Here is a 15,161-nt window from a genome sequence, read left to right as displayed (position 1 = left end):
TAGTCGTCTTGCAATTGAGGCAGCAACCACAAAGAAAGCATGTCGAGGTACGTAGTGCCTGTGACAGTCTTCTCCAAGAAAAAGAAGGGGCCGTAAATCTTCTCCCTCGACACTGGCGAATCTCAATCATGTGCGATGGTTTCATGGGGGTGTTGTGTTCCCCAAACACGAACATTGTGCCGATTAACTCTACCGTTTGTGTGAAATGTTGCTTCATCGCTAAAAAAAATAACCTCTTTGATAGGTTTTCGTTATTTTCCATTCTTGCCAACATTTCGATGCAGAATTCCGAATAATCGGCGGGAGTGAGTGCCTGGACCATCTGCAATCTGTAAGGTTTCATGCGCAAGCGTTTACGTAAGATTTTTGGAAATTGTTGTTTGTGGGATCTGCAGCTCACGACTTGCGTGACGTGTTGATTTTTGTGGGCTTCACAGGAATGCAGCTCGAACACGATCCACAGCTTGCTCTGGCGCAGGAGGGCGACCAGGACTCTTGCCTTTGCAAATGCAGCCGTTATCTTCAAAGTTTTTGTACCAGGTTGATATGGATACTCTAGTGGGTGGTTCTTGATGAAAGTGTGTGCGAAACGCTCATTGCACAGTGGTTACACACCCCATTTTTGCTAACTGCAGGACACACCAGCTCTTCTGTTGCTGTGTAGGAGCCATTTTCTACGCTAGTACTGTCTGGCGGCGGCAGTCAGCAACAAAATAAGTGCATCTATATGTCAAAAAAAAAACTTCCAGAGATTCTCTATGAACTATATAAGGTTTGAAGCCCGTATGTTGTACCGTTTAGATTTTATGAATTTTTGAATTTGTATACTTCTTTTGTGCTCATCCTGTATAACAAACAATGTAGAACTAAAAATGCTGTATGAAATATATTACTAAAAATACTTTCATTATCTTAAATTTTTTAGTTTTGAAATACATTTCAGCTAATCAGTTGTTAAATATGTGATACATACATGGCAGGTAGATGGAAAAAAAGTGATAGTATGCTGTAATAGGAGCATGTCAAAATAATGAAACACCTTTATGAAACAGAACTTTATTTGTAATGTTAAACATTAGAAAGAAATATTTAAAGAACTAATATTTTATCACCCTCACTGTGGAAAGCAAGAAGATAGAGGGAAATTTAAGAAAGCTTTGAATAGTACTAAATGCAGCAGTTGGCAACACGGTTGAAGTTCTTAGCAGCGGTGTTTGTAAGATGTTGTCTTCTCAGTAGGGCCTGCCTTGCGACCTTAATGCCTGCGAGTTGTAGTCGAACATGTTGTCAACTCCTGAAACACATGTTCGAGGCATTTATGTGAGATTCAGGAAACAGAAGCATAGAGTGTAGTACTTAAACAGAGCTAAGAGGTGCTAATAGGAAGTTTACTCCTCCCTCACTTCCGTAACGGAACCTACACAGAATTAAAAAAAAAAAAAGAATTGTTTCTGAACACGAACCCCTCCATTCCCAAACTTCTGTAAACGTCACGCGACGCCTTCATATTTCATGAAAACCTGTAGAAACATAAGAACCCTGTTTATTTTAGCAACAGTAAACATTCTTTAAGCATTTACTGGTGTGTTGAGGATTGGTGACCTAACAAAAAAAATTATAATAACTAAAAAAAATCTATTTTCTGCAAAGCCGGACCATGTATTGTGAACAATGGAGACATACTTCAATGTTTGAATACATTGTTAGGTTTTATTTATAGAAGTCCGAGAATCCTACAATTATGGTTGTAAAATATTTAGTGCTATTAATATTTTAGATATTAAAGTTATGCCGTATTTAAAGTGCCAATTTGACTAATTAAATTAATGTAAATAATTCAGTGGTTTAATTGTGAACACAGTTCAAAAATACAAAATACATACTTTTACTAAATTTGGTATACTAGAAAGGTTGAATGAAGTATATATCATTAACAATTAAAACAAAGCTGAAGACGTTACAAAAATACAACATATGTTATAGCAGACAGAAAATAAAAAAAATGTTGGTTATATTAGTTTTGGGACAATTTTAATGTTCAGAAGATATTGCAGGTAATGTAATTAAGTCCATTTAAGTTTCAGTGTAGGCTAAATGTATTTTACCAAAATTAGTTTTTATTCCGAAGAAAAATACATTGACGCATTACTTAAAACTATATTTAAGTATAAAGGTTTAACAAGAAGATACAAAACACAATATTTTATGAAAAATTGATGCTACATTCGAATTCATAGTAACAAAAATTTAGTGTTTTGTCTGACAGAAAAAAAATTAGAATATTGTTTGCATATCGATTTTTGTTGCGACGCGTTTTTTTTCAGCTACTGCTGATATTATCCTTTAGGGCCTAAATACAGTTCTTGCAAACCAATCATGGCACAATAGTATGGCGGTACCGAACAATAAAACACTTAGTCAGTAATACAAGAAGTAATCCAGATATCATAATGCCCGATTCAAGCTTGAACCAAGCATTACATAACACGCTGTCAGGCATGCTACAAGCTTGTTATGGCATGTATAATATCTTGCAGCGAGCTTGATTCAAGCTAGTCTGCAAGTGTCAAGCTCACAGTAAGCCTAGCAAAGCTTGTTCGTCTGTGCTATTATTTTTTTTCATGACTAAATTCCTTTCACGGGAATTCTTGTGCTGTAGCCGATGTAGGTTTATGTTGTCATTTTTTAAATCTTATTTTGCATTCATGAAATGACAAGCAGTTCAGTAGGTAATACCTAGAGACCGGAAAAATTCGAGAATTCATTTCGCGGTAGGCTACAATCCAAACTCGTTCACCTTCATTCCGAGTCAGTGATGGGACCACAGTTTACTCGAAGGACTCTAAGCCAGTGAGAAGTATCAAATCACGAGCATCTGACGCAACACGTGGTACATAGAGCATCGTGGAGGACGCACCGAGCCGCGGGTCGGCGCGGTAGGCCTTGAAGGAGGCGCGGGCCCCGGGGACCTCGCTCTCGTAGCCGTAGGCGCCCGGCTCGGCCAGCGGCACCGCGGCGAAGCGGCGCCCCGTCAGCGGGCTCAGGTCCCCGGCGAGGGGCGGCTGTCCGGGGGAGCGCGGCGCCGCATGGCAGCCGGCCCACGCCAGCAGCGCGACCGCCGCGAGGCTCTGCGGGCAGGCCGACCAGACACACGCACCTCCACACCCACACACCCACACCTCCACACCTCCACCGGCGAGTCGCGACATCGACGGAGGTACAGCAACGACCACTGGCAAAATACATTACAACATTCCAATTTATTGTGGATGTCATTATTGGCTAGCAACAAAAATAATATAATGGTTATGAATCACAAAATATAAAAATTATCTTGCAATGCGCCTTAAATACCCCTGATAGTTTATTTTCACCAATTAGTTCCATAATAATTTTATTTACATTTCCTTTGTTTTTATTTTGTTCTAAATTAAACTATTTATGTTTTCATCAAATATTATTATAATATTCTGAAGTAAAATTTCGTGTAAAAAAAATGCAACACTATTCCGAAGCTAACAGTGCATGCTTGTAAGGAATTGGCATCCCTAGCGAGAATTTGGAAGCAACGCAAAGATGGCCGTGTTCATTGCGATGCCTTTTTATTGGATCCATTAGGCAAGTGTTCTGAAGCATGCACGTAGTCCGGGAGGAGGTTCCTTCCAGGATTTAAAATGAAAAGAAACACAAGCAATGACAGGATGAGAAAAATTAAAATATCTTATATACATAAGTTCACAGAGAGGATACTTCAGAAGGATTATTATAATCCTTAGTGGGATGCAAGAATGTGTTTCCTCCCCAATACAGTGCGACATGTCTCATACACAGAAGCGGCAGGAACTGTGATGCCAAGTAATCTGAATTTCACGTTGCTTTGCTTATATACTTTTGACTCGTTTAGTGAAATCATCAAATAAATGACATATGAACAAAGCACGAAAGCAATTAAATAAAATTCAAAATATATATATAAATTATGATTTTCTTTAATCAATCGAAATTATTACTTAAATTTCTATGCATGATTTCGGAGTTCTAAATGTCTAGTGTTCCCTGAGATTATTAATTCGACAATATTTATTTTGAAATTCAACTACATGAAATGTTCATAACGGCTGTACACAGAGTCCCGGCCACGGGCTTGTCTGAGGCGGCGAGGTAACACCTGGAGCCGCTTGTTGAGATCGAGAGAGAACACCAGGAACACAGTGTAGGTACCTTGACGACGAACATGGCAGGCGGAGAGCAGTACTCGAGCTGGGGAGTCTCTTCCGAAAAGTGCGGAGGCGCTACTGGTGCCGGTACTGCCCGCGGGGACCAGTATTTATACCGGGCCGCACATCCTGGTCCAGCACGCATCCTTGAGATACATGTCACGCGCGTCTCCGGCCGAGGCGAGGCTCCTGCGAGTCGTGAGGACGAGTTGTTTATCCCCGCGCATGCGCGCTCGGGTCTCGCCTGACGTCACCCGCCCTCCGGCGCAGAGGCGCTCGTTAGCCGCGCTGGCGAGCTGCTGGTCTTTGTGTGCTTGCGGCTCTACGTTCTTGCGACTCTGCGTACTGCCAGCTCTATGTACTTGCGACTCTATGTTCTTGCAACTCTCTGTCTCTATGTACTTGCGACTCCATGTTCCTGTAACTCTATGTACTTGCGACTCTATGTTCTTGCAACTCTCTGTCTCTATGTACTTGCGACTCTATGTTCTTGTAACTCTATGTACTTGCGACTCTATGATCTTGCAACTCTACGTTCTTGCAACTCTATGTACTTGCGACTCTATGTTCCTGCAACTCTACGTCTCTACGTTCTTGCAACTCTATGTACTTGCGATTCTATGTAGGTACTTGCAACTCTACGTACTTGCAACTTTATGAACTGAAAACAGAAGCAGTATACACCACTTCTAATATTTATTTGTCTGAAGGTGGGTTTACGATTGAAAATTAAGAATTTTGAATTAAGAATTATTCGTGTACTTAACACATGACTCTATGTATACTAGTCGAATGGTTTATAACATTCGTGCAGGAATTTTGACGTGCCATGTGCGAACCATATGATGACTTAAGACTTAACAGAGTTGGTTATATTTTATAATTTTCCTTAAGAATTAAGGGAAGCGCCAATCAGAGCACAGTAGAATGTCTTGTTGGCGCGAAATAATGTTTCGTTTCGAAAGCAGGTTATCATGTAGTACGAAAGGAGTAGGAAATACGGAATTACTAGCATCATTTTAATAAATGATAAAATACTTAGAAAACATTGAACGAAAAAAATCTATAAATGGAATATTTATTTTGTTTTAAGATTTCGGAAATTGATTATGCAGACGATTTTCTGTTATTTTTGCTATTATACGAGTATATTAATATGTATTTACAATTCATAAATATATTTTCTTTTTGTAAAGCCATTTTATGGTGGCTTGGAATGGTTTATGTTAGCATTACTTGAGCTAGTAATATTAATTAAATTTAAATATTCCAATTATAAATTGTTTACGGATTCTAAGTAACGAGCTGAAATGTTGCAATTTTTAGGTTTAATCGTAGCCATGTGTTTGGTTTTTCAAGTAGGTGATGTAGTAGTACATGATCAATTTCACCATGGATAAAAATGTTAAATTCAACAAATTATGAATATACAACGATTATGAACAGAAATCCATTACAAAATGGAGACGATACCTACGGATACAAATATTCAAAATAAATTATCTGGCTGCTTTCTCGTCCGTTTTTATTGGCTGGATCTAACTATCACTAATTCAATCATAAACTTGATATTTCTTAACCTTTTAGGCAGGCCGCACACCGGACGCGTCAAGTCACGGAAGAGTCAAGACAAGAGTGTCTGAAACGTGACGCAAGGAAAGGAACGCAATGCAAACATATGGAATTACAGAAATCGCCGCACACCGGGATGAAGCATGACGCTGACGTCAGCTTCATGTTTCAGACACACTTGAAGAGACACTGCTGGGTCCTATTCCTTGCATCGTGCTTCAGACGTAGAAGAGATTTGGAAGGCACATGAGGTAAAGATGAGCGAAGAAGAAGTAATTAAACTTGTGCAGGCGGTGGAAAAATTTCCAGTTATATATGATTTTTCAATGGCAGGTCACTCTAATAAGGATGAATTGGACAAAGCTTGGCGAGAAATTTCTACAGAAATTGGTTTCAATGGTGAGTAATTTCATTCATTTGTTTAATTATAAATAAAACCTTGTAAGAATGACAGCCCATGAAAACAATGAATATTGAAGTTAATTTTCTATACATTAATAAATAAAATTGCATTTATGATCAAAATAAACTAAATATTTTTTTGCTAAACCAGGTTTGAGATGAAAAGAGTACATTGTTGAGACAGCTATAATAGTTAATAACATCGTAACTATTTATAAATATACGTATATGCAACTATTATCTATGATTTTAATTTATGTAAAAAATTTTACTCCATGTTTTAATTTAATTTCTCTTGCAGTGAACGTTTGTAAAGAAAAATGGAGGAACTGCCGAAACTGCTGGGCCAGACGCCTGAGACAAACAGAAGCTAGTGGTTCCGCTTCAAAACCTAAAAAGCCATATTATTTGTCGGAGTATCTGTCGTTCCTGACACCTTTCACGAAGTCAAGAAGGTTAGTATGTGCAAAGAAACCTGTGACCTTTTAAATAATAATACCCTGTTCGAAATTACTGTTAATTAACGGATAATTTTACGGAAATGTTCCTTTAATTCATGGGGTCCTACTTTTGCAATCCATTAAAATGAAATGTTGTTCCATTAGTAGTTATACATATATAAACCCGCGTAAAAACAATTAAGTATGCGAACATTCAACTTTTTGCATCTGCATTCTAAAGAAGTCTCAAAAATATGCAATTTTCCATAAGTGGAACTAGTAGCCTTCTGTAAATTAACGGACAGTTCTAGATATATTTTGACCATCTATTTTCCGTCAAGAAACTGAAATTATCATTAAACAGTGTATATCTTCCTTGCTGATTCAATTTAATTCTTTTTATGTGATTGCAGGCAGTCGGGTAATTTGGCAAGCGCATTCGACAATCGCCAGCCATTCTCCCAGTCTGAAGATGAATGTGATGCGAATGACAGAAGTAGTGATGCTAGTGTTATGTCGCCACCAGAGCAGAGTACCGCTCAGAAGAAGAGCAAAAGAACAGATAAACAAAATCCTATAGACAGTGCATTTGTTTCATATTTAGAGGCAAGGAAAAAGCGATGTGAAGCAGAGACAAAACATCCGGATTTGCTTTTTCTGAAAAGTCTTTTACCCGATATTTCAAAATTGTCACCATCTCAGAAAAGCCACTTTAAATTAAGTGTTTAGCAAAAGTTCACAACATGCCCTATGAGTCGCCAGCAAGTGAGCAGAATCACACTGTAAATTATCAACCAGGCCAATCAGCATCCTCTTTTCAGTTCATTGATTATGATCGTCTCGCTCTGCTTCTAATGGCTCTCCAATAATGCCTCCTTCAACCAATGGAATCTTTGGCAGGTCTTTTAACTGTCAATAATAAATCAAAATTTATTTTTATACTGTAATGTGAACTGATTTTGTGTATCAGCAATGTTAAAATGAAAATTTGGATTCTAAAAAATTACTACAAATTTTGTTAATACTATTTCTACATATATTTCTAGCACAGTTCCTGAATTAATAAAAAACATTAAGATCACTATAAATGTGTACAAACTTTGTTTACAATTTCGCTGTTATTGCCTTTTCACTATTGATATACATTATCAAATAACAATTTGGAAACAATAAAAATTAATGAACAGGTTTCAGATGATTATCTACACTATTGTTAGATACACCTTCAACGACATAGCCTACCAGTAATGTAATACAATGACATCATTGCAAATGATTATTAATTTCAACAGAAGGAATACTTGTTTTGCCATGGAAGAGCAACATTCGGTTTGAGAAAATATGCACACAAACGATTTCTCAATCCTACAGCTTCAGTAGTTGCTCTTGTACAGCACGGTTTTAAATAATACGAATTATTAAAAGAACTGTCGTGTACACTGCAATTGTTATCGTTCCCTACACTGGGTTCAGTTACTTTTCCTTCCTTTAATTTGATAAAATTATGTAGGACACAAGCTGATTGTACAATGTGGTCTGGTCTACCGTGTCTGGTTTGCAAGCTATTGTTGTTCTAAGAACTCTAAATTTGGAAGCTACCATACCGAATGCACACTCTATACTCTTTCTTGCCCTGCTGTATATAATTAAATATTCTTTTTTTCGTTTGTAAGTTCTTTTCTTGGATATGGCCTCATAAAATGTTTTTGCAATGGGAAAGCTTCATCGGCAACGAAAAAAAATGGGAATGGCTCAGTTCCAGCGTCATCTGCAGGTAACTTTGTGGGCTCCAGAATGTTTAGCTGATAATTTCTTAAATTTCAACCAAGTGCAGATGTGCGCAAAACACCGCCATCACTGTTTCTTCCATATTCACCTACATCTACATAGATAAAATGACCATCCGCTTCGGCTAACGCTAACAAAACAATGGAAAAATATCCTTTGTAGTTATAAAAAGAAGAGCCACTTTTACTAGGACATTGAATACGAACGTGTTTTCCGTCAAGAGAACCTATACAGTTAGGTATATTCCAAAGTTCCAAATACCTATCAGAAACACATTTCCATATCTCTTCTGTTGGCTTTGGCATAAATTCAGGCTGAAACGCAGACCATATTGTAGGGCAAACATCCTGCACAATACTTCCGATTGTAGTTTCGCCTCTTTTAAATTGGAAACTCAAATTCCTGAAGCTGCTGCCAGTTGCAAGTTACCAGAGAACAAATGATATTCTTATTTTAAACGAATTTGATGTCACATGAGTACATTCAGAAGTAAACTAAGGAAGTATTTTTAATTTCGTAGTCTTATTGTGAATTTTCACTACCTATTTATTTTTGCCTCCAAATAAAAATGAAATAATAACACGGTTATTACAGACAGAGCAATTAACTGCTTACTCAGTCCCGAGTAGTACATACATAAATAGATATTTACCTCAAAGTGATAAGTAACTTCTCATCTGCTGATATAGCCTTTCTGCAATTAGTGTCTCGTTTCCTTACATAAGGCAATACACGCTGAAGAAGTTCTCGATATGTATCAGGACACATCCGATAAAAACTTTTAAACTTGGTGGGATCATCCAACAATTCGCGAGCTAAGACATATGCCCCATTTTGTGCTCATGATAAGTTATAATCATGTACCCATTTTCTTTTTCTCTTCCTGACATCCCGCCACATGTACATCAAAATATCGTCTTCACTCGATGAAGTCATCTCGCCAACTACAGAGACTCCCGCGTGTCGCAGACACAATGTTGCACCGGTGTGCGGACGCTTGTCTGAATCACGACGCAAGGCAAATTTTTCCATGTCTTGAAGCTGTCTTGACGCGTCCGGTGTGCGGCCTGCCTTACTCTTCGGTGTACAGGTTACGTTATTATTCATAAATTTTTCAATCGTAAACCCACCTTAAATATTTAATATAATAAATTGTTTTACCCATGATACATACAGTATGTAGTGTGTAAGTTAAAAATATAAAATGATAGTTTCAATCATAGGGTAAAGAATCCCAATTTTAGATTTCAACAATTTATTCACCAATGTTTTTTTTTATTCAGCCATTATTCAGTAGTGTACTGCTTTCTCAGGAAATTTTTTACCTAAATTAAAAAAAGAAATACTGCTTTACATCACATTGAACTTGTTCTGTGAATAGGAACAATACGGTATATTTTAATTCTGATTGTGCTATATAGCGTATTTTTAAAACTTTAATTAAATTGATTTTAACTGCTTATACAATCTATTAGTGCTGCTCTAATATGCACGTGTTAAAAATTTATTTATATTAGTTACAGAACCTCAACGCAAATTTAATTTTTTTAAATATCATATAGTTAATTGACTCTCCTATCATTGCAATATATTTCTTAATAACGCACTGTATAAAATAAGGAATTATGCCTATAAGTTTTCTTTCATAAGTAGGCCTATCAATTATTCTTGCAAATTCTGAAGATAAATTCGATCTAGGTTATGTTTGATTAATGCTTACACTATTTCACTTCTAGGTTTAGAAACAAGTGCGTCCACAATGATTTGTCAAAACAATTTTAGAAAACATTAATTCATTTATTAGAATGTAAACAATTGACGCGTGTTTTTATTGCATTTAGATTTCCATCAGACCCACGTTTTCCTTCAAAAAATCTAACTGTAAAAATTGTTTGCTACACAAACAAATCTATATATCTCGAGCAGCCGCAGGGTTCAGGTTGTGGACTGTAATTATAGAGTCTGCCATCAATTGTGACATCACGGCAGTCGTCTTGGATGGTTGTGACCTTCAAAAGTCCCAAAAGAAGACCCAAAAATCCCCAAAAAACTCATAATTTCCCATTTTATAAAGGAGAAAAAAAACTTTTTCAGAAAACAATTTCCCGTTTCTTTTCCCAAAAATGACGGTTGAATAAAATGTCGTCAACGAAACTTGAAATTAACGCTGGGTCTGGACTTGACACGATCTGAAATTTGAAACTTCGATCACATTATCACCTAAAATATCTTAAACTTTTTAACATTATGAAAAATTTTTGTAATAAAAAACGCACTTACGCTGTCGAGCGTGTAGTCCCCAGTTCGAACCCACCGAGGTAGAAGAATTAAAAATTAATAAAAAATAGTGTGATTAAAAAAGTAATATTTTAATAACCATAATAAATATAAAATAATATACGCACTTATGCGATTGAGTTCTCAGTCACAGTTATAACCCAACGAGGTCAATGTAACAACAAACTAAAAAAAAAGAACGTTAAACTATCAGAAAAATTCACAAACATAATAAATAAATATCAAAAAATATTAGACGTAATTAAATTAATTGGTTACGTCATCAAATCCGGAGTCCTTGCCCGACGAGTACAAAGTTAAATAATATTCTTCTCCTGCCGTGACTCCCAGCATATGGACCAAGGCACATAGTTTTACTTCCAGTGTGACGTAACAGCATCAATATTGCGCTACTGCCACATTAATCGAAGCCTGTGAGGAGGCTGCGAGGACAGAGTGGTAAAGAAGAATTAAAGTAAATGGAAGAGTGAAAGCGCTCACTTGAGTCGATGGTGATGGTCACTGGGATGATGAGGATGTGACTGTGTGAAGACTCCATATATTTTCAAAACGTTTTATAACATGATAACTGCAGACGAGATCGATAACAGGTTATGGAAGTATCCAATCATACTGGTCTACTGGTTAAAACAACTTCTTTCGTTTGCAAAATGCTGAAAATTTATACATCACAAAATAAACAGTGACTATACTCGATAAAATCAAGAAGTGCGGGCTACATGATTTAATATAATTAAATAATGTAATGAAATTAAGGTAATTATTTAAAATAATTAATTGTTTATTCTTCTGTAATTCATATAGGTTTATTATTAGGGCACAAATCCTTTAATAACTGAGGGGTTTTGGATCTCTAATTTTAATGATTACTCACGGTTTAAAATCATGCGTATAAAATTTAAAAAAATAATAGTCTTAATAAAAAGGATTGTTTTATATCGTGTAACTTAACTTTTAGCATATAGCTGAAAATTTTTTGTTAATGCACTGTTAAAAATGTTCACCTTCCATCTGAGTTCACTTGCTTTGACATTATTTCAAAAATATATTTTTGTTATACTTATTATTAAAAAGTTCAAAAACTGGTTAAAAAAATCTTTGTCTACGAGTGTGTTTATCTTTTTTAAGAACGAAATATACAACGGAGTTTAATTCTAGCAATTGGAAACATTGCAGCCTAGAGCGAGGACTCTCATGCGGGCCTGAGTCCTGTGGCACCAGAGGTCACGTTTCTCGCGCTGGCCGATCTCCTGTTGCACCGGAGGCTGCCACACTCGCGCTGGCCGATCTCCTGTTGCACCGGAGGCTGCCACACTCGCAAGGGCCCCATCATCTTGCACCAGCAGACGGCTCTAGCTCCGCCTTTGCTGTTGACATACTTTAATAATGGGAGATTGTTCATTCTTACGCGAATATTGTTAACGTTACTTCTATTCGTAGAAAAAAATATCCAATTCGAAGCATGGGAGGATAACTATTTGCAAAGTTTCTTTTAGGACGAATATGTATATTGATAGCAAAATAATAAGCGCGTCCACTAAGTAAGTTTCCAACAATTTCCACAGCCTAAATACTTTAAATTGCGCGCAGCCGCTTTGGGGCTATTTCAACTCACCGTCGTTTTTGGGGAATACCATCTTAATAATCCCCTCAAAAGAGGAAAATTTTGAGTTATTTTGTACATTTTTGTGATATTTTGATTGCAAAAGTCAGAAAGGTGGTGACCCTGGGTATCAAGTTCTTGACGTCGACCTCACATCTCAGCCTGATGCCTGTCCCAGAACCGGCATCAGCACACTACTGAAGAATTAACAATAATCTACTCTCACTTATTAGTTTGTTCACTAGTACTACAGCCATGCTCGGAATACATTGCAAAGGCTTTACCAGTGTGCTGGCGCTGCTATTTAAAATTTACCGGCAAGAGGAAATGCTTTACAAGTTGATTGTTCACGAGAGTATGAGCAGAAATAAAGAGCTGTTAAATAAAATATATATATTTACAGATACTAAATTCACAGAATAAAAGGGGGCTGCATTATTCGCATATATAAATAAATAAATATATATATATATGAAGGGTGTTTAGTATCTAAAACTCTGTCTACACTGTCAAACAATGCAGAGCTTATGAAAACAAAATCGATTCCTTTAGACGCAAACGCAAGCTAGATATTGATGCTACACATTAATTTTTAAATTAATTAAAAAAAACATACTGCAACAGGATCTCCTATAGCATAGCAATTTCCAGAGTTTCGCTACATCAAACCTAGCATATCCCTGCAAGTGCGCTTGCAGAAGACAGGCTGGTCATGCCTCCTGGGTTGCATGATGTCACCTCTAGCCCGCAGCAGAAGGCACTTGTGTCGCTCTGCAGTGAATACACTCCTCTCTCGCTGCTCAGAAACTCACGTGACTCATGCGAGGGTTGCTGTAGCTTTATAGCCTTTTACATGCAAACAACAAGCACGATAACTCGTCGAAAGAACCTGTTTCACTCGCACATAATACGACTGGGCTGGAGCAGTATGACGTGTACATACTATAACAATTATATCTACTCTATCTTACATAAACAGCTAAAAAGTTCCGTTCAATTGATAGAAAATAGTACTTTTATTGTAAAATATATGTTTTACATTATAATTTTTGCTAAGAACAGAAATAAATATAGTGAAAGTTTTTAACGCAGTCTGGCATCAGACATTTGTGCAAACGATCATATGTTTCGTTCAGACTAACAGCTGAGGAGTGAAATTGTCAGGTTTGGACGTTAGTATATTGGTGGAAAAAGTGATGAATCATGTTGCACCATGCCACATTATGTTGCGTCATGTTGCATCATGTTGCACGTAGTTGCCATACACAGCCAAGTGCGAACTTGGCAAGCGCTGTTTCGTTGCGATCTCCAACAGGCAAGGCACAAGGCAATAGGCTGGACGCGGCTGAAAGGAATCGTCCGTCTCTAGTCGATGCAAACAAGCGAAGGGAACACCAGATTGCCACAGGTGAGGGCTGCAGGAGTACTCCGAGAAAATACGTTTGCGTGGAAATGCTGGGCTCTAACTGCCCTTCGATCGAAATAACTTTATTAATGTATCATCTCCTTATTTGCCTTTATTTTGTCTCCTGGTATCGAACCTTATATGCTTTTCCTTCATTCTGAAGCCAGTATTTCTTCGATCATTGTTCTCCACACAATCCGTCTTTTTGTCTTTCATTCTTCCTTCTCTCTCGTAGCCCTACCTTACCTTATTTAGCTTATTAATTATGAAGATCATGCTTACACCAATTTAGAAATGGTACTATATGTCTACAAGCTATTGCATAATATCGGATAAAATTTTTATGCAGCCAGAATTTTGTATAGGTTGGTGCCAATCGAAAGAAATTATAGAACTATGTAATCCAAGAGAATATTTCACTAGAGTTTCTGTTCTAAAATACTAGCGCTTGCTCAATCCTCTAAATATTTACCGTCCACCACAATAAAGCCTTCATTTGTGTAACGTCAAAAGTGGCTGCTCATACCTAATTAAGAGAAATTACTATAAGTGACAACTGTAAAGTCAGTGAAAATATTTATCTATTTTGGTTCACTTTTTTGCTTAAACAATAGAATTGAAAGTCTGCTGAGAGTCATGAAACGTGTTTGTATAATTCTTTCTGCTGATGTTTGATATTAATTCTTATGTAAATGCATCAGGCAAGAGAGACACCTGTTGGTGGCTACAAGAAACAAATGTTTTGTTGGACCTATTAACAACAGAGGGGTTAACATGATATTGTGTGCTATCATAAAATCACCGATGTTCCGTTAACCATATTATTGCAACACTATTTACAAGAATGTATGCTTATTCAAACACTAATGGTGAACATGGTGAAGCCTCTTCTGAAACCCAAGCCTTGCACGCAGGCACAATACGACGTAACGAATTCCATACACGTGACTTTGTCCCACATGTGACAGTGAATAATAATCTATAAATCATCAATTATTCTCATTTTGATTCTCTTCTACAGATAATTAAATAGTTATCATTATCAGTAATATATATGTAAAATATAAAAATATTTTAGTTCTAATACTTGTATTTCAAAAAATGAGAAATAAATGGTATTTATTGTTTTCCGTCATACTAAAGAACACATGTACAGTAGTAAACTCCCTATTATCCGCGGGCGGATGATCCGCGGTGCGGATTATCCGCGCATGCTACGAAAAAATACAGCACATGTGTAAATCTGTATTTTATTACAAGTGAGCAAATTTGAACTCTACTGACGAGTGTATTGTGTAGAGTATACAGTAAAACGCCACAGGCCTTATCGGAACTCACACAGTAGGCTGGCATGCGTAATTATGCAGTAAAATACAAAAAATTTAACATCATTAATATTTTTTTACTGTTAATTGTAACGTTTACAGTACATACAT

The 15,161-nt window shown here is 36.9% G+C and overlaps 1 protein-coding gene across 5 annotated transcripts in view; it reads left to right on the top strand.

Moving 5' to 3' along the window:
* The first annotated feature begins 13,624 nt into the window (after positions 1 to 13,624).
* LOC134535783 (tubulin alpha-8 chain-like) overlaps positions 13,625 to 15,161 on the top strand; it is a 42,120-nt gene continuing 40,583 nt past the window's right edge. For 2 of the 5 annotated variants that reach the window (XM_063375049.1, XM_063375046.1), the window contains exon 1: positions 13,625 to 13,728. In XM_063375049.1, coding sequence (XP_063231119.1) covers positions 13,693 to 13,728 — 36 coding nt within the window. In that variant the 5' untranslated portion in view covers positions 13,625 to 13,692. The remainder of the gene's footprint in view (positions 13,729 to 15,161) is intronic. The other 3 variants (XM_063375051.1, XM_063375047.1, XM_063375048.1) reach the window with 2 other exon arrangements.

This window comes from Bacillus rossius, chromosome 10 (assembly GCF_032445375.1).
Source record: "Bacillus rossius redtenbacheri isolate Brsri chromosome 10, Brsri_v3, whole genome shotgun sequence".
Taxonomy (NCBI): Eukaryota; Metazoa; Arthropoda; class Insecta; order Phasmatodea; family Bacillidae; genus Bacillus; species Bacillus rossius.
The sequence above is the reverse complement of the archived record's forward strand: the minus strand, read 5'-3'. Positions and strand labels throughout refer to the sequence as shown.